Here is a 20,871-nt window from a genome sequence, read left to right as displayed (position 1 = left end):
TTCAATCAAAATGGGCAAATCTGCAGCTGGCGGAACACCAAGCTCATGGGTGGGAGTGTTGGGAGAAGAGGACGAACTGTCCAATGGTAGTGAGTCTCGCACGGGCAGGATAGCAAAGGACACTCCTGAGGAAGAAAAACCTCAGCATAAAATAGAGCTTTGCTGCCAGTCTGGTCATTAATCTAAACTTCTAGAATCTGATTTGTTTCCAAAGTCTGAGCAACTGTGAAGTGTCTTGTATTGTTTTTCTTTATTCCGCAGAGGGAATCGACCTGGTTTCCACCAGTTTTAGCTTTTTTCCCCTGCTGCATGAAAGTATTTACTTCCTTTTTTACTTAGTTCCTCTTATCTATAAAATAGAATTTTAACCTTAAATTACAGGTTTTCCTTTAGTAGCCTTTTATATAAAGTGTTTGTGGTGTAAATGTGTAAGTGGAAGTTCCTGGCCAAAGCCCATCACAGCACTGTTAAACGTGCCCCTTCTTTGCTCAGTCAGGAGAGGATGAACCTGAAATTTTCTCAATGTACTTTGTGTAAATCCCCAGCAGGCATTGGTGGGCTGTTTGTTTTTATGTTTTCTCTTCACATATTTTACATATTTTATAACACGTCAGTGACACAAGTTTTGGGGTCTTTCTGTCAAGCTTAGGGTGCTTTGGTTCTGGCTCCTCCTTTCTGGGTCAGTGTGTAAATTTTTTCTTTGTACTTGTTCCCTAATTACAGGTTAAGGCAGACTATTAGGCATTTCACCATTCCCTCACCTTGGAGGCTTGGATTCAGTGAAGCTGGCCTCTGGAAATGGCTGCAAACCAGCCTTTGAGAGGGCCATTAATTCTTTGACTGTATGATCTTTTCTCCCCACTGGGTGTACATCCCCTACACCCAGTTCTTGTATGTTTTCATCAGGTGTTATCAGAAAAAAAGCCTTCCTTCTATCCTTTTTAAAGTTTTATACAAAAAGATGTAGCGAAAAATCTACCTCCTATCCCATCCCAACACAGTTTCTCTCCTCAGAGACAGCCACTATTATCTGTTTCTTTGCGTCCTTCCAGATTTATTCTCTGCATATAGAAGCATCTGTATCTATGGGTCTTCCCCCTGCCCACCCCTCCCCGCCAAACACACCCACACACCACTCTCTGTAGGTTCCTTCCTTCATTAGCAATATATTAAGGAGATCCCACCCACCCCACCCCTCCCCCATTCGGAGGGTAAGTTACTTTGTTTCTTCATTTATTAGATATTTCTTGAAGACCTGCTATGTGCCAGACACATTAATAATTAAATACTTACTGTGGTGAGCACTCTTTAAGCCCTGAGAGACACACAGTTCTTACTCTGCCTTACTAGTCCATAGTAGTCCATACTAGTATGGACAGCTTGCTAGCATGTACGGAATACCATTGTAGTAAGAAATACCATTGTAGGTATTTCGTGTGAATTAATTCTTACGGGATTTGCACGTTCTTATCCATAGTGCTCTGTGTTCCACTGTACGGCAGCCTCCTGAGAGCCAGAGTCAAGCCTGCAGGGAACTGATGAGTAGAAAATGAGTAAGAGAGGATGGAATTTGGCTATAAAGATTTAGGAAATAAAGACTCATTTCTACTAGGAGTTTGCATGTTAGTTCTGACTCAGAAAATAACCCTTTCTTTTAAACCATCTGTGACTAATCATCAAACTCAGTTTTACTTGGTAGAGTCAGTTAAGCTTTTGAAATAGTTATATCAGATTTTTCAATTAATTTTTTTCAAGGTTAGGAAATTTCAAAATGGTTTTTATTATTGATTCTGTTATTATAAATTAGTTTTTCTTAAAGGCTCATTGCATTATAACATAGTGCCTGTTGAAAACTTTGAACCTTATCTCTGAAGGCCTCTCGTAACTTTGCCCCTACCCTGTCCTTGTCACAGCCCGGATGCTGCTGATAGCACATCTTTTGATGTCCAGTTAGGAGACATTATTCTGACGGCAACAGATGGACTTTTTGACAACATGCCTGATTATATGATTCTTCAGGAGCTAAAAAAATTAAAGGTAATTAACTCAAAGGTTGGTTGATGGAAACACTGGCCCTCTCTGGGCAGCTAAGTTTTACTGGTCCAATTGTATTATCTCTTTTTGTAGTTTTTGGGAAAAGCTATATTGAAAATTTAGGAAGACAATGGTTCTGGTCTTTCAAGCAATTGTAAGGGGAATTTTCACAATTGCAGAACTTGAGGGAAAAAGAAGTTTCTCATCCACACCTTTAGTAAAGTGGTAAAGGCTGGAAAGCCCAGATGAGAAATTTCTTGTATTTTTAATGGTTTTAGCTCCTGGCTGCCTTAATCCTCTTATTCTTTTAACAAACCCAGCAGGTGTTAAAGTTGGGAAAGACAGGAAATCGCGGTACTAGAGCCAGATGAGGGCAGCAGGCAGCTAGGGGCCTTAATATCACCTGACCTGTCACCAGTAACGAAACAGTTCAGATTTGGCCCATACAGAAATTAGAAGGAAGTGAAAACCAGTTTTTCCATATTTTCCTGGCTTTGAAAAAGCACTAACTCTGGGGGAAATTAGTCTTTTCCTATATGTTCTTAACACTAAGCAGTATTAACTGTGAGTAAGTTTCTAAACTTTTTAAGCAGTATTTTCCTCACCTTTAAAGTGGGGGGTACCAAAGGTCCTATTTTATAGAGTCGTGAGGATTACCTAAGACCATGTGTACAAAATCCTTAGTGCCATGCCTCATCTGTGGGGTGCAGTAAAGGTCAGGTGCTTAGATGGTGCTAGCTAGCACTGTGCTCTGTGTGGTAAGGGGGGAGTAGCAGAAACGTCACATTCCCTCCCCATATGGAGCTTATATTTCTAGTGGAGGAAGACAGATAATACAAAGAAAAATATATGATAAATGTTGGTGGTAGATAAGAAAAATAAAGCGGGGTAAAGGAATAGAGAATAAAGAGGGCTACTTTTTAAGAAAGATTGGTCAGAGAAGGCCTCTTTGAGGAGGGGACATTGAAGCAGAGGCCTTTTATTATTTATACTGAAACTATTCCAAATCTTAGAATGGTCGAGCTAAAATGGACCTTGTTTCCCACCCCCATTTTACAGATGAGGAAGTTGAAGCAGCAAGGATAAGGGTATGACTCAAGATTACACAGCTAAACAAGAATCTTTCATCATGATATAAAATTCTAAAGGTATTTTCAGTAGGACAACTGGCAGCTCTTACTGGGAGAGCAAACCGTGGTTGGCCAGGGTTGCATTCCTAAGCAAGGAGTCTTTTGAGGTCAACCTAAAGTGCTATCAAAATCTGCCTTTTTAGTCCCATCCAATTTTAGCAAGAATACCTTAAGAATTCCAAATGAGAAAAACCGCAAAAATGAAAATCCAGACTTTAGAGCCCAAGGCCACCCTAGCAAAGGGTGACATCTGATTGACATCTTGTGCAGACTCACTAGTGGTCCTGTTCATTTACTGAAGATGTAATGTTGTAAAGTCTTCTCTAACTGTGATAAAACTTAAATGGTGTAAACTGTGGTTAGATAAATGTTACTGTCTCAAGAAGTGATATTTGCAAGTAGTACACTTGCACGCTGAAATCATGTGAGGCATTATGGTAAAAATAATTCCATCATCCTTTCATCTTAGAATTCAAATTATGAAAGTATACAGCAGACGGCAAGAAGCATTGCTGAGCAAGCCCATGAGCTGGCCTATGACCCAAATTATATGTCACCTTTTGCACAGTTTGCATGTGACAACGGATTGAATGTGAGAGGTAAGCATTCTTTAGGAAGGTCATAGGGACTGACTGAGGACATAGTGGGATGGGAGCATTCTTGGCTGTGGGGTGAGGTAAACTAGAGCACTGGGGTGCGACTGGTGAGGTGTCCTTTTCCAGCTGTGAGCCCATGGCTTTGAGCAAGGTCAGCAGGCCCTAACACTGGAGGTCAAGAGCAAGTGCATGTCATCATGTCTTCCCCACCGAGGATATCCTCCAGAACTGCACTTTGTTGGCTGTAGAGGCAGGCAGAACCTGAAGCCCTTTATTGCCACCACAGCACTGCTTGGACCTGAGCCCAGAAGGCCTCCAAGTCCGCCTAGAGGCCCTGGACATTCCTAACAGTTTAACATTCTGCCCTTCACGGGTCTGACATTTCACTTCTTCCTTCCCTCTGGCTTTGTGGGACTCGTTGACAATATTTGCCTGCCAAATTACCACAGCAGATTTTGAAGAGGGAAGCAATGTTAAACTGTCCTTGCCTAAAGAGTCCTTCTATCTACTGAACAATATGTAACTTTGGGAACAGGCCAGTAGCTCAGTCTTAGGGCTGGGATGACATGTTGGTGCTGCTATATCAGAACTCATGGATTTGGTCAGTTTCTTGCTGATACAATATTATGACATGTAAAGCATTTCTTAGCCCTCCAGGAAGTATTAAAATAGAAAAAAGCACATGCCATAGCTGTTTGGCAGATTAGAATATAAGACTATTCCTAGTTTCAAAACATTAGATATGTTTGTCCAAATTAGGATTGTGAGTAGAAGCATGTAACTTTCTCGTCAGGCAGAATTTATCTTAACCAGATTTTGTCTTTACTGTGATTGCTATAAACAGAGGATGTGGTGGCCATTTTAATAGAGCGCCTGTTGTAAAGAGGCAGTGAAGGTTTTTGTTTTTAAAAAAAAACACAAAACAAAAACTACAATTAAGTTACATGTAATTTTTTAAAAACAATTCTCTTTATCAAGTGTTTTCTTTTTTTGCTAGAACACAACCAAACCTGCCTGAATTGCAAGCATTTGTCTCTTAGTACTTTCTTAGGCTTATATTTCTAATTGACTTTTCCTTTTAAGATCTATAAAGACATTTTCATTTTCATTTTAGGTGGAAAGCCTGATGACATCACCGTCCTTCTTTCAATAGTGGCTGAGTATACAGACTGACTCGCCTAGGTGTCAACTGGCCTTTCCTTTCATCTTCCCAAATTCTCCCCTGCCATGTGTGCTGATCCTGCTGGCAGGACTGTTTCTTTGCCACTGATCTTGATGGCCAGTGATGTAAGCCTTTGCCTGTCTTTTTGAGATCTGGTTGAGATCTTTGTGGAGAACCACTACTGTCGTTCACTAGCTTGTATCTGCCAGCAACTTTGAAGAGAATCAAGATTTGAAGATTGACCTTCACTTCTTACTGTCCTTTCTATGATGGAATGAAGGTTTTCAATGCCAGAATGGCTATTATGTTTTAAAAATGGTTTAAGTATTGAAAATGAGTGATGTTAGTGAAGTGAATTCAAAATTACAATGTGTAAAAGGGATTTTAAAAGTCTAACACAAATTGTATGTTATGGTACATCTACTAGAAACATACATTGTCATCAAAAGAAATGTTACATGTGTACTATACAGTTTTTGTTATGATGATTGGTGTGGCTTTATGTTTTCATTATAAACTCCTATTTTTCAGGGGCTTAGAATTCTCTAAAACATTGCTCTGGATTATGAAGTCATCTTCCCAGGAGCTTTTTCGTTAAAAATTGGAAGAAAAATTTAGTTTAGTTCTATGGATGCAAATGTTTTTCTGGTTTTTAAAAGATGCTTAATTGTGCTCCTATGAGGAAAGTTCCGGCAGTTCATTGATTAGTCCAAATTATAGGCTTGTGGCCTGATGTGCAGGAGGCCTTGGGGAGCCTCCCTACCAGATTTTTTCAATGGAAATACTACCCAAGATTATAAAACTCCTCAAAGCCTAGGAATTTTAATGTTATGGCTGAAATTCCTCCCAGCTTTCTGATAGGAGATCCCTATGTGGGAGCACTAGGCCCACAGGCCTAATATGTTGAGAGTGGACAGCTGTAACTTTGAATTTGGTTGGGTTTTGATGTTCATGCTACTCCTAGTCTCCCTCTCAGACCTTTCATTACTAGCCTTGCTTTCCGTAGAGCATGCACCAAATTCAGGGAGTCCGTGTAACAAGAGCACTGTGGGCAGTGGCAGCAGCACAAGAGCCCACGAGGAAAACTCCCGGTGATGATCTGACATTGCATTTGCCCTACACAGAAATTTAGGGGTCCGAATCAAGCTTAATGTTTACAGTTTCCGAATAGCCATCTTGCAGTGTATAGTTTCCTTATAAAACTACCCTGCATTCAGTTTTCCCTTTATCTGCAAGCTCAAACTTATTTTTAAGGTTTGTGTACAAGTCAACTGCTGTAAAGATCTATATTTTTGGGTCAGTTTTTTTTCCTTCATTAACTTGGTGGTAGAAAAATATATATACTTAGAAATCCTTAAATTAAAGCCATGTTTTATATATAAGTCAGGTAACATTGGTGTATAGATGAGAATGCAATTAAACCTGATGAGGATCTACTGGAGGAGAATACGGAAAGTGTCTTTCTCTAAAGGAGATACTTATTCCCTGGTTTATTGCATTAAAACTTACGTTTGAGGTTACCTCAACTTGTTTTAAAAGATTTTGTTTTGTGAATTTGTACTGTATATTTGAGTAACTGTCAAGCTTTTGTTTTATTTAAAATTGTTTAACATGTACCATGTACATGTCATTACTATATTTCAATGCATCATGCTTGTAACAGGCATTTCATTTATAATAAGAATGAGTTATTCATTTGTAAGCCGTTCAGTAATTTATCTACTATTCCTAAATTGGCATAATGTTAGATATCTATTTTGAATCACCTTTAATTACATGTCAGAATGCCTTAACTACCCTAACTTGACGAAACAGAATTCTTTGGTAGAAAAGATAGGGGACTGGGCAGGGAGGGGTGGGTGGAGTTACATTCTGTTTAAATACAGAGTACCCGTCGTGCTGCGATAAAACATGGAAGCGTGAGCGGCAAGTGGCGGGTATTTATTTTGCACAAACTGTTTGCAGTCTCTGTGTATTTAAAAAGTAAAGAAAGTTGCATCCAGAAGGGTTTTGTTAGAAGGAATACATTTACATTTGGGCTGACAATTTCGGTTCTTTTGTTTGGGTTTTTAATTATTTCTGGTCAGAGGTATGTCGCCTTATGATCTGGATATATTTTGCATTAATTTTCCAATGCCTACATTTAATTCCTTGTAAGAGCGGTGCTGGTCAAGTCACTGGCTTTTCTCTGCTCTCATTTAACCCATCAAACACAATCTCTTTAAAGCTAGATTGGTGATGTTTTACATGACTCATTTAATCAACTTCATCTTTTTTGAGAAATGACCATTAGAAATTGACAATGTTGGTGTCAGTGATATGAAAATAGTTGGAAAAGAATTTGAGTTTCACAATGGAGCTGACTTTGGACCTGGCCTAGAGATTAGTGACACAGAATATTTTCTCTCTTTTCTTTTTGCCCTGTCCTTTGTGTGTGACACAGTTAATTTTATGACTGCCAGGGAGTGATGGGGGGGTGATCAGTTGGAGTGCTGCTTAACAAGTAACACTCCTTCCACTCCCAGTAGTTAGAGGCTCTGCTGGACCCATACTGGAATTTTCCAGGTCACAGAACCCAAGTCTGTGTGGGGTGTGACTGCGATATACCAGTTGGTGGGTCTGATTCTGAACTTGATGTGTGTTAATTGCATTTTAAAATCAAGCAGAAGAAAACACACACATTTGCCTCATGTAATGGACTTTTATAACAAAGAGAATTTGGATTTCTAATTTACAAATGGCAAATTATTTATCCCTCTCTGGATGCACCAAAGACCAGTAAAGTTTATAGCTTTTCCATCTATATTTATAAAGCAATACTGTATTATAAAAATCAATATTTTTATCACATGCTTGAAATTTTTATTTTATTCTGTTTTAAAATGTGCACTCTAAACATATCAGAACCTTATTTCTTCCTGTGAACTTAAGCTGCCTGCGCACAAAAAAAAATTCACTGAATGGATAATGCAGTAGAGTCCATTAGGCTCTTAAAAACTGAAAGAAGAAATGGGGGTGGGGGAAACACGTTATTTGTCCTGAATTACTGTACTGGCTTGACATGGTTGATAGGTACTAAATCACAGAAGAATCCATTCCAGGTATGCATGTCTGGGGGGTGGGCTGTGTCTAGAGTAGAAACTAGATTTCAAGCTTTGCATGATAGGAGAGTGTCCTCTTCTATCAGCGGCATTTGTTCCAGATAGAAGTCACCTTCAGGACCACCTTTAGTACCACCAACCTACCACATCGAGCAACAAGGCAGAATTTTGGGAATTCATGGAGTCAGTTTTGAGCATTTTGGAGATTGTAAACAAGATTGGCTAGAACTGTAAATGTTTGTACTTTTGAATAAGTTCATGGTTCCTTGTCACCTTATACCAGCTATCTTTGTTAGAAGCTACAGCATCCAATTTCCCTAGAAACTATCACATTTTTGCAGTTAACAAATTTCACAAGATCAAAAAAATCCCCCAAATCTGCTTATAAAATTGAAAATATGAAGCAGAAAAGCATTTGGATTCTATTCATTAAAAAAAAAATTCTTTGCAAAATTGAATTTCTCAACTAAAAAGCGACAGTGTCCATGTCAAAATTTTAACTGTTAGCAGGTAGTTTGTGGCAAAGATGGCTAAATACTGAAACAAATTTGAATTTGTGTATACTAATGAGCTGCTTTTTTCTGTTGAGACTATCATTATTTGTCTTACCCAAGAGGCAATGACCTGAATTGGATGTCTGAAATATAACTTATGCAGGAATAGTTCTGTAAATACATTTAAATAAACTGTAAAGATATTTAATAAATATAGTATTTATACTAACCTGTGTAACTCCTCTTAATTTGAACTGTTACAGAGTAAGACACCAGTCCTTGGCATTTTGTTGGTTTCTATATCAAGTCCTCATTTCCAAGCCTCTTAGTCATTCTAACAGGAACTCCTTAATTTGTATCTGTCATTTTCTCTCTTTTACTAGTTTATCCCCCTGAGCTCTTTTTCACCAGCTGGTTTACTACATCAGTTTAGCTGCCTCAAAAATTCCATCAAAATGGACTGATAATTGAATGAAAATATAGATGTTTCCCCAACTGAGAAGCCTTCTGCATCTTCCAAATGGTGTGGAATGAAGCCACAAAAAAATCTGGTGTCATTTAAACTTAACATTCTGTATGCAAATTCTAAAACCCAAATTATAGATAATTTAATAGTGTAACTATCTTTCCCAGACTGGTGCTGCACCCAGGCAATTACTGATGATGGTGCCCTCACAGCCTATAACCCTCGGCCTGTTTCGGTGAGTGAACCAGAAACTTCACCCTCTGCAAGCTCTATAGTTACTCGAGTATAAATGCTCTCTTTGTCGTCATCTGCATCTGTCAGGAATATGTGAAATTCAGTGTTAATCATCACTGTAAGCATAAGATATGTAAATCTTTAGCCTACAGTGTGAAAGGACTTGAAATTATGTGGGCATTGCCAATTTCCACAAAAAGCTTGGTGAAAGCCATTTTCATTCATTGAGGAACATTTTGGGACAAACTTGAGTTTTTATTAGGTTATTGTGGGTAGCTCTGACTCATTACTAAGCTACAAGAGCCAAATTCATTCTGGTTTTAGTTAGAACTGTATTCACAGTTCTAAAGTTTACTAATTCACTCAGCCACCTTTGTGTATGAATTCCTCACAAAATGTAAAGTACAACTGCTTGCCAGTTAACATTTCCTTGTGATTTGTTGGTTTCACAAAGACTTCACAGTAAGACATTGTGGAAGTCAAGAGTTTGTCAGGTTATAACTGACTGTAAACAGGTTCGGGGGAGGGAGAGGCATGCATCATATTATGTAATAATGGGTTTGTGCCAGATTTCTTTAGTCTGTTTGTTCAGGTAAGAAGCTAATTCTTTTTTTTTTTTTTTTTAAAGATTTTATTTATTTATCTGACAGACAGAGATCACAAGTAGGCAGAGAGGCAGGCAGAGAGAGAGGAAGGGAAGCAGGCTCCCTGCTGAGCAGAGCCCAATGCGGGACTCGATCCCAGGACCCTGAGATCATGACCTGAGCTGAAGGCAGCGGCTTAACCCACTGAGCCACCCAGGCGCCCAAGAAGCTAATTCTTAAAGGGGCAAAGGACAGAGACATTCATCATCTACCTCATTTTACTCCAAACCTAGGCTTTTACAGTGGAGGTTGCTGCTCTGTTAGATAATACAGAAATAATTTAAGCAGCAGTTCCATTAAATTATTTTCTGCATCCCACTGCAAAGTGTGTGTGTGTGTGTGTGTGTGTGTATATATATATATATATATATATATATATATATATATATATATATATAAAACGTGTGAAATATATATCACATGTGAAAACCAGAACAATTTAAGGCTGTAAAATAAAATTTCACAATTTATTAAAAGACTCCAAAGTGAGGGGGGTAGCTATATATTTTATTCTTGACCTTTTTTTCAGGGATTATTTTTACTTAAAATCTTAACAAAATATAAAAAGCGACGGACAGAAAGTCATGGCATTACGTGGGAAAAGACTGCATAGCTTTTAAATATGTCTCAAAGCACCAAAACTCAAATGTTTGCAATCAAATACAAAAGCTACCTACGAGTCACAGAACTATAAGCCATATTGACGCACTCTAAGTAGCGCTGAAAAAAGTCTAAATACCTTTATAAAACTGGCAAAGAAAACGCTAAAAGCTCTAGTGTGAACGTGCGTTGAATTGAAGAATTCTAATGAGCTTTTTCCCTGCACAGAAGACTTCTGCCTCCAAGCAGCATAATGGGTTTTAAGCAAATATGTACACTTAACAAGCAGCTATTTCTAGATATGGCTGTTACACAAGATGATGATGTTTAGCAAAGCAGCAGCCCATCCTCCCATTTCAAGGAAGTCCAAGACAGCATCTCTATAGACTAAATGTGAAAACATGTTTGAGGTGCGAGTGAACTAACAAATGGGCTGGGGGCCAATTCAGCTATCATTAAGTGTTAGAATGTGGAAGATCGGCCATTATTCATGTCCTCTTCAGTGTCACTTGCTGTTGCCAGACTGTCAAAACGGTGGTTGAAGTGTTCTTGCTGGTCAGAAGAAACTGCTCCAAAGAACATGCAAGAAAACTGGAGGGAAAAAAGTAACTCCACTGCTCATTTGAGTGAAAGTCAGTGCTCATTAGATGCTCCAGGTAAAAGCCCATTTTCAGAAACTTGGCCCATGTGGTCTCCCTAACTTTGATGGTCATGGTTCATGGAACCAAACCTTCATGACTGGTACAGCACATCCTAAAACAAAACCCTTCCCTGCCTAAAAGGAACAGTTTGGGATCAGTGATCTTCTGACTCCTCTGCTGGAGCCATTAAAACTCACACCAAGGGAATGATAGACAAAGGGACCCTCTGCAGGCAATCCTACTTGACTAATCCATCTTCTCCCCTTTCCCTCCTACTGCAGCTGAAGCTACCACTCCCAGCTACAGCCAATCCTTCCCTCCCCGTCTCTCAGGCCTACCCAGACTGCTTCTCTGTTGAATAGGAATACTAGCACTTAGGGTGCCTGGGTGGCTCAGTCATTGGGCATCTGTCTTTGGCTCAGGTCATGGTCCTGGGGTCCCGAGCCTGGAAGCCTTGCTTCTCCTTCTCCCACTCCCCCTGCTGTGTTCCCTCTCTTGCTGTGTCTCTGTCAAATAAATAAAATCTTAAAAAAAAAAAAAAAAAAAAGGAATATCAGCAATTAAGTGTCTCTCATCTTTAAAATACAATAGCCTTGGGCGCCTGGGTGGCTCAGTGGATTAAAGCCCCTGTCTTTGGCTCATGTCACGATCCCAGGGTCCTGGGAACGAGCCCCACATCGGGCTCTCTGCTCAGCAGGGAGCCTGCTTCCCCCTCTCTCTCTGCCTGCCTCTCTGCCTACTTGTTATCTCTGTCAAATAAATAAATAAAATCTTTAAAAAAAATAAAATAAAATACAAATAGCCTTATCCCATCCTGCCCCCTGCCTCAACTATTGCTTTACCTCTGCTGTCAAACTGTCTACTTTGACTGTCTCCATTTTCTCATTCTCTGATTCCTTAGTCCTGTTTCTTGCTGATACAAGAAATACCACTTCACAAACTGTTCTTATGGTCACCCCAAATCACCACATCCTTAAGGCAATGACCATTTTCTGTCTTTTTTTTTTTAAGATTTTATTTATTCATGAGAGAGAGAGAGAGGCAAAGGCAGAGGGAGAAGCAGGCTCTCTGCTGAGCAGGGAGCCAGACGAGGGACTCAATTCCAGGACCTTGGGATCATGACCAGAGCCGAAGGCAGACACTTAACAACTGAGCCACCCAGGTGCCCCCATTTTCAGTCTTCATCCCAGTTGTTACTCAGATACTTTCTTCTTATCCCTTCCTCAAGCCACACTCTCCTGGTTGCTTTTAGACTTCTCACCTGGCTGGCCATCTTCTGCCCACCCTTTGAATTAAGGTTTCTCCATCCCAGCACTACTGACATTTTGGGTCTGATGAGTCTTTGTTGCAGGGGCTGTGCTGCCCAGCAGAGGGTTCCTGAGCAGCGTCCCTGGCCTCTACTCACTGGACGTCAAGTATCACCCCCCATCCCAAACAGCACCATCCAAAAATGTGTCCAGACATTGCTCAATATCCCCTGGGGAGCATAATTGCCCCAGGTTAAGAACCACTGCTTTTTGTGATGGTAGTCCTCTCTTCTGTACCCTCTCTCTAGGAGATTCCATTCATACCCCTGGCTGAAATTACCACCTATATATGCCAGGGAGTCTCAAAGTTAGAATTTGAACTTCAATCCATATATCCTGCCACTTACTTGATTTCTGCAACTTAACATATCCAAAACTGACTTTGTGATCTAAGTGAGCAGTGAACCTGTTTCTCCAAACCTAAGTCTTTCTGAAACCTTTTTCCTTTAACCTCTATAACCATAACCAAATCCTGTTACTTTTACCTCCACAGTTGGTTGTCATCTTTGGCCAAGCCCCTCCATCTCTACTCTAAGGGATCACCATCTCAGATGCTACAACTGAGCTTCCACTCTTGTCTCACTGTATCCCATTCTTCACATGGTAGCTGCTTTGTTCTACAGTTACCTTTTAAAAATCCAACTCTGTACAGTGCACCCAAAATAAGAAGATATCTAGGAATAAACCTAACTAAAGAGGTGAAAGACCTGTTCTCTGAAAACTATATAAAAAAGATGAAAGAAATTGAAGATGACACAAAGAAATGGAAAGACATTCCATACTCATGGACTGGAAGAACAAATATTGTTAAAATATCTTTACCACCCAAAGCAATCTACACACTTAATGCAAACTCTATCAAAATACCAACAGCATTTTGGCAGTACTAGAAAAAACAATCCTAAAATTTATCTGGAACCACAAAAGAACCCAAATAGCCAAAGCCATCTTGAAAAAGAAAAGCAAAGGCTGGAGGCATCACAATTTCAGACTTTAAGTTATATTACAAAGCTGTAGTGATGAAGACAGTATGGTACTAGCACAAAAACAGACACAAAGATCAATGGAACCAAACAGAAAATCCAGAAATAACCCACAATTATATGGTCAGTTAATCTTTAACAAAACAAGGAAGACTATCCAATGAGAAAAAGAATGTCTCTTCAACAAATGGAGTTGGGAAGACTGGACAACAACATGCAGAAGAATGAAACTGGACCACTTTTTACACCATACACAAAAATAGATTAAAAATGGATTAAAGACCTAAATGTGAGACCTGAAACCATAAAAATCCTAGAAGAAAACACAGGCAGTAACTTCTTCAACACTGGCTGTAGCAACTTCTTTCTTGGTATGTCTCCTGAGGCAAAGGAAACAAAAGCAAAAATAAACTATTGGGACTACATCCCCCCCCACCAAAAAACAAACAAACAAACAAACAAACAAAAAACTGTTCTACAGCAAGGGGAGCAATCAACAAACTGAAAGGAAACCTACAGAATGGGAGAAGATATTTGCAAATGACAGAGCGATTAAAGGGTTAGTATCCAACATACATAAAGAACTTATAGAACCCAACACCCAAAAAAGAAACCAATTTTTAAAATGGATGAAAAGGGCACCTGGGTAGCTCAGTTAGTAAAGCATCCCACTCTTGATTTCAGCTCAGAACATGATCTCGGGGTCATGAGAGCAAGCCCCAAGTCAGGCTCTGTGCAGAGTCTGCTTGTCCCTCTTCCCCTGCTCCTCCCCCCTGTGTGGGCACTCACTCTCTCTCTTGCTCTCTCTCTCTCTGAAAGAAATAAAATCTTTAAAAAAAAAATAGAAGACATGAAAACATATTTTTCCAAAGAAGACTTACAGATGGCCAACAGACACATGAAGATGCTCATCATCACTTAACATCAGGGAATTGTAAATCAAAACTACAATATTACTTCACACCTGTCAGGATGGCTAAAATCAACAACACAAGAAACAACAGGTGTTGGTGAGGATGTGGAGAAAAAGGAACCCTTGTGCACTGCTGGTGGAAATGCAAACTAGTGCAACCACTAGTGCACCACTTCCCCAAAAAGTTAAAATAGAATTACCTCATGATCCAGCAATGGCACTACTGGATATTTACTCAAAGAATGTAAGAACACTAATTCAAAGTGATACATGCACCTCTATGTTTACAGCAGCATTATTTACAATAGTCAAAATACAGAAAAGCCCATGTATCCATCAATTGATAAATGGAGTAAGAAGATGTATATATATACAATGGAGTATTATTTGACCATAACAAAGAATGAAGTCTTGCTACTTGCAACAACATGGATACATGTAGAGAGTATAAAGCTTAACGAAGTAAGTCAGAGAAAGACAAATTCCCAATGATTTCACTCATGTGGAATTTAAGAAACAAAACAGGAGAAAAATAAGGGAGAGAGAGAGAAACAAAAAATAGACTGAGGGCATCTGGGTGGCTCAGTTGGTTAAGTGTCTGCCTTTGGCTGAGGTCATGATCCCAGGGTCCTGGGATCAAGCCCCACATTGGGCTCCCTGCTCAGTGGGGAGTCTGCTTCTCCCTCTGCCTCTGCTTCTCTTTGCCCCACTCATTCTTTCTCTGTCTCTCTCAAATCTATAAAAACAAAAAACAAACAAACAACAACAACAACAAAAAACAGACTCTTAACTACAGAGAACACACTGATGGTTACCAGAAGGGAAGGGGACCAGGGGGTAAGTGAAATGGGTGATGGGGATTAAGAAGCACACTTAGTGATGACCACAGACAGGGTGATGTATGGAAGTGTTGAATCATTATTGTACACCTAAAGCTAATATAACACTGTAGACAAACGAATTAAAACCTAAAAAAAAAAAAAAAAAAAAAGTCAGAGGCAGAAGGGAAAACCTCACTGCAAAACTAAAACTAAGACTAAAAAATAGTATTTAACAGACACTAAAAAAAAAATTTTTTTTTAATTTAAATAAAATAAGGTACCTGGGTGGCTCAGTCAGTTAAGCGTCTGCCATCAGCTCAGGTCATGATCCCAGGGGCCTGGCATCAAGGCCTGCATCCCCCTTCCTCAGTGGGGAGTCTGCTTCTCCCTCTTTCTCTGCCCACCACTCCCCCTGCTTGTACCCCCTCTCTGTCAAATAAATAAATAAAATCTTTAAAAAAATTTTTTTTTAAATGAAAATCCAATTTTGTCAGCCCTCCCTGTTAAAGTTCTTCAAAAACTTTAAATGCCAAGGTACTTAAATGGCCATTTATGTAGCTTCCAGGACTCATGAGGCATGATCTGGTCCTCAACAACTGCTCTAACTTCACCCTGTGCCATTGTTTCCCCTTGGCTCTCTGCTCTCTGCTCAGCCAGCCTTCACTTCCTTAAAACCACCACACTTCCTTCAGCACAGGGCCTTTGCACATGCCATACATGCACCCAATTCCACTACTTTAATCTTTCTAGCTCAGCCCAAACACCAGTTTCAGGGAGAAGGCTTTCTGACCTAAATTCGGTCAGTCACATCTTTTTTTTTTTTTTTTTAAGATTTTATTTATTTATTTGACAGACAGATCACAAGTAGGCAGAGAGGCAGGCAGAGAGAGAAAGAGGAGGAAGCAGGCTCCCTGCTGAGCAGAGAGCCCGATGCGGAGCTCGATCCCAGGACCCTGGGATCATGACCTGAGCCCAAGGCAGAGGCTTTAACCCACTGAGCCACCCAGGCACCCCATCGGTCAGTCACATCTTAAATCCTCTCAAAGCACCCTGAACTTTTCCTTTATTGAACTCATCACAATTTTTTAAATTAGCACATATTTAGTCATGTGACTATTTCTTTAATGTGTATCTCCCCCCAGGTCTATAATCAAGTTTAGGAATTCTTGTTTATTTTGCTCTCCATTGTATTCCCCACATCTAAGACACATGACCCTTAATAGATACTTATGGGAATTCCATGGTAGTTGGCTGAATAAATAAATGATTGACCCCTGTTCTGGCTCATTCTCACATATCAGAGAGTGAAGATGCTCTCTGCAGAGTGGCAGTCTGACAGCAGTTGTGGAATTCTATTTCAGATGGAACACCCCAAATTAGCTGTGATAGATAGAATGCCCCCCCAATGGTGTGTACATCTTAATCCCAAGAACTTCTGAATATGTTATGTCATGTGGAAGAGGGAGATTAAAGATAGTAGATGAAATTTAAGTTGCTAAGCAGCAGACTTGGACCATCCAAGTGGGCCCAATGGGATTACAAGGATCCTTAAGGTGAAGGAGGGAGAGGAAGAATAAAGGTCATGGTAAAGTGATGTGAAAAAGACTTGACCAGCCATTGCCTGTGGGTTTGTTTATTTGTTTTTTTCTTTAATTTTATGAGCACATTTCATAATTTTATTAAACTTTTAAAAAAGATTTTATTTATTTGAGAGAGCATGAGCAGGGGAGAGGAGTAGACGGGGAGGAAGAAGCAAGCTCCTCGCTGAGCAGAAAGCCCAACACGGGGCTCAATTATAGGACTCTGGGATCATGACCTGAGCCAAAGGCAGATGCTTAACCGACTGAGCCACCCAGGTGCCCCCACTGCTGGTTTTGAAGATGGAAGAAAACCACAAGCCAAAGAATGCAGGTGACCTCAAGAAAGTAGGAAAGGCAAGAAAACATTGTTCCCTAGAAGCTCCAGAAAGGAACATACCCCTGTCAACACCTAGATTTTAGCCCAATAAAGACCCATTTTTGGACTTCTGACCTTCAGATCCTTAAGACAATAAACTCGTATTTTAAGGCTCTAAATTTGTGGTTATTTGTTCTAGCAGTAATAGGAAATTAATGCAGTATTGGCTTTGATTTTAACTAGAGGCATAGTCTCATTTGCATCTAAAGAATTAGCTTGGGGGTGCCTGGGTGGCTCAGTGGGTTAAAGCCTCTGTCTTCAGCTTAGTTCATGACCTCAGGGTCTTGGGATCTAGTTGGGCTCTCTGCTCAGCGAAGAGCCTGCTTCCTCCTCTTTCTCTGCCTGCCTCTCTGCCTACCTGTGATCTCTGTCTAATAAATAAATAATATCTTAAAAAAAAAAAAGAATTTAGCTTGGACCAAGGTCAAGGTTCTAAGGCTGGAAATGACCTAAAGATAGCACCTGCGTCCATTCAGTGTATATCACATGCACATAGCTCTTCATAATGTTTATGGTGCAATATAGTAGACTAGAAAGCTTACATTTACTTTGGTTTTTGAAAATTGCCCTGAATTTGCTATTAGGGTAAATAGTCTTTGCTACCCTCTCTGTACTAAACCTCTGTACTTCACTGTAAATATAATTTGGACAAAATGGGGAATGGAGGCACGGAGGCCATGGGAAGGCTCCCAATAGTTTGGGTGGAAGATGATAAGGCTCTAAATAACAACCATATTGTAATTTCGGTTTTGCAGGAGTTTGCCACATTAAAGTAAATAATACCCTTTAAAATAGAACTGTGTTGGGGCGCCTGGGTGGCTCAGTCTATCAAGTGTCTACCTTCGGCTCAGATCATGATCCGAGGGTCCTGGGATCGAGTCCCATACCGGGCTCCTTGCTCAGCGCAGAGTGGGGAACCTGCTTCTCCTTCTCCCTCTGCCTGCTGCTCCCCCTGCTTGTGCTCTCTCTCTCTAATAAATAAATAAAATCTTTTTTAAAAATAGAGCTTTGTTTTTAAGAATTGAAGTGGCATGATGGGAAAGTTGAAGAAGAGTCCTACAATGGTGCTCATGGAGCTTCCAGTTCTTTATAAATGTCACTTTCCCTAGTAAGGAAATGGAAATCTTAGTGAACTTCAGGGAAGCGAAATGGTCAGAAAATGTTTTTGTGTTGTTACCTTTGAAAAAGTAAGCACATTATGTGTGACCAAAAGCACAGGAGGAGAAAAATGCTTCTGTATAATGAAGGACAAATTTCAGTTTTCACCTTATGACCAAGCTAGTAATACACAAGAGAAAATTGCTGTAACTGCTAGGCATATAATAGGTATTCAATAAACAGCATCAAACTGAATAACGAATGGCGTTTACTACCCAATTTTACTGGGCTAAAAGTCTTTTATACAGTGTAAGATAATGACATTTTTTTTAAAAGATTTTATTTATTTGACACACAGAGAGAGACACAGTGAGAGAGGGAACACAAGCAGGGGGAGAGGCGGTTAGAGGGAGAAGCAGTCCTCCTGCTGAGCAGGGAGACCGATGTGGGGCTCGATCTTAGGACCCCAGGATCATGACCTGAGCTGAAGGCAGATGCTTAACAACTGAGCCACTCAGGCACCCCAATATATACTATGTCTCCCTTCAAATTTCTAAGAAACATATTTTGAAACCAATAATAATAGCAACAGTAAAACAAGCTTGAATAGAACATTAACATAAACATGTTAAATTGGGACTTATTATTTGAGATACTTCAGACTCTAATAAATCATAGTTCTCTTCTGTTCAATAGATATCATAAGGGTTAACACAATAGCATTCTGTAAAGCTTATCATCCAGCCAGTAAAATGTTGGTATTAGAATAGGTTACTAACTGGGACTCCACTATGAAGTAACTGGTAATACTTGTTGGGATGAAATTTATATTTGTACTACGATGAGTAAAGGATTTCCCAACCCAATTTGAAAAATAAAATGAGGGCACTTATCTTAGAAAGTGGATTATATGACTTTAGCATACCATTTGTATTCAAAGATTATCCTGTAAGCAATCATAATTTATTCTTTAATACAAATGACCCAAATATCTACTTGAATATACTTTGTTGCTCAAAGAGCAATTTAAACTCTTGTACTGACAGCCCATAAGTCAGGCTGCTCCATTTCAGACTGGTTTCACCTATCAAAAAGTAAGGAAACTATTTTCAGGACATTGGGGTGGGCTTGGGCAGGGAGGCTGCCAAGGGAGACAGATGATAATTCTTGACTGAAACGTGGTCATGCCTCAACGTTTTCCCTTTACCTTCCTCAGATATGAAGAGCCTGGCATCTCCTCCGTGTCGCTGACGCTGCTTTCTGGCACTTCACTAATGTCTCCATTCACTCTTTTCATTATAGGGCTGCCACAGTTTTCCAGCGCAGGGACTTCTGTTTGAGTCTCATTAGGATAAAGCCTTTTGGGTGCTGTCTTTCTCAAGATACATCCTGGGGCCTTGCTAGTTACAGTTTTACCAGTCTTTGAATTGTTGTTTGGTGAACACATCAGATCTGACCTGAGGTATTAACGGATTAAATGAATGAAATTTTTGCCTGGAAATGTGTATTTTTATGTAACTAATGAAACAATATGGGATGACAATGAGAACACTAGTTTAGAGAAGATACTGAAACAACACAGAACTGATTGTTGAAAGTTTAAAATTTACCTCAAAAAAGTTGAAAATAGAACTACCCTACAATCCAGCAATTGCGCTACTAGGGATTTACACAAGGATACAAAAATACAGATTTGAAGGGGTACATGCACCCCTATGTTTATAGCAGCATTATCAACAATAGCCAAACCATGAAAAGAGCCCAATGTCCATTGACTGATGAATGGATAAAGAAGATGCGGTGTATCGCTTCTCGGCCTTTTGGCTAAGATCAAGTGAAGAAGATGTGGTGTATATAATGGAATATTACTCAGCCATCAAGAAGAATGAAATCCTGCCATTTGCAACCAGGTAAATAGAACTAGAGTGTATTACACTAAGCGAAATACATCAGTCAGAGATAAATGCCATATGATTTCACTCTTATGTGAAATTTAAGAAACAAAACAGAAGATCATATGGGAGGGGGAAAAAAGAGAGAGAGAGGGAAACAAACCATAAGAGACTTTTTTATTAACATATAATATATTATTTGTTTCAGGGGTACAGATCTGTGATTCATCAGTCTTACACAGTACAGAACACACACCATAGCACATACCCTCCCCAATGTTTAGGAGATGGGATGCAGCCATCTCATCCCCTAAACCCCCTCCCCTCTAGCAACCCTCAATTTGTTTCCTAAGCGTCTCTTCTGGTTTGTCTCCCTCTCTGGTTTTGTCTCATTTCATTTTTTCCTCTCTTCCTCTATGAGCCCCTGCCTTGTTTCAGTGAGATCATATGATAACTTTCTCTGACTAACTTACTTCACTTAGCATAATACCCTCTAGTTCCAACCACGTTATTGCAAATGGCAAGATTTCAATTTCTGATAGCTGCACAATATTCTAGCGTGTGTGTGTGTGTGTGTGTGTGTGTGTGTGTGACCTTTATCCACTCATCTGTTGATGGACATCTGGGCTCTTTACATAGTTTGGCTATCATGGACATTGCTGCTATAAACATTGGGCTGCAGGTGCCCCTTTGGATCACTACATTTGTATCTTTAGGGTAAATACCCAGTAGTGTGATTGCTGGGTCGTAGGGTAGCTCTATTTTCAACTTTTTGAGGAACCTCCAAACTGTTCTCCAG

General features: G+C 39.8%; 2 protein-coding genes across 9 annotated transcripts in view; one reads left to right on the top strand and one right to left on the bottom strand.

Moving 5' to 3' along the window:
- PPTC7 (protein phosphatase targeting COQ7) overlaps positions 1-8,746 on the top strand; it is a 40,868-nt gene extending 32,122 nt beyond the window's left edge. The window contains exons 4-6 of the mRNA XM_047697539.1: positions 1,914-2,037; positions 3,634-3,763; positions 4,875-8,746. Of these exons, the coding sequence (XP_047553495.1) occupies positions 1,914-2,037; positions 3,634-3,763; positions 4,875-4,933 (313 nt within the window). The 3' untranslated portion in view covers positions 4,934-8,746. The remainder of the gene's footprint in view (positions 1-1,913; positions 2,038-3,633; positions 3,764-4,874) is intronic.
- Positions 8,747-10,356: 1,610 nt separating this feature from the next.
- The window catches only part of RAD9B (RAD9 checkpoint clamp component B), a 35,816-nt gene continuing 25,301 nt past the window's right edge, over positions 10,357-20,871 (bottom strand). For all 8 annotated transcript variants that reach the window (XM_047697530.1, XM_047697532.1, XM_047697531.1 and 5 more), the window contains 2 exons: positions 19,388-19,637; positions 10,357-11,052 (listed from right to left, as the gene is read on the bottom strand). In XM_047697530.1, coding sequence (XP_047553486.1) covers positions 10,924-11,052; positions 19,388-19,637 — 379 coding nt within the window. In that variant the 3' untranslated portion in view covers positions 10,357-10,923. The remainder of the gene's footprint in view (positions 11,053-19,387; positions 19,638-20,871) is intronic.

This window comes from Lutra lutra, chromosome 12 (genome assembly GCF_902655055.1).
Source record: "Lutra lutra chromosome 12, mLutLut1.2, whole genome shotgun sequence".
NCBI lineage: Eukaryota > Metazoa > Chordata > Mammalia > Carnivora > Mustelidae > Lutra > Lutra lutra.
The sequence above is the reverse complement of the archived record's forward strand: the minus strand, read 5'-3'. Positions and strand labels throughout refer to the sequence as shown.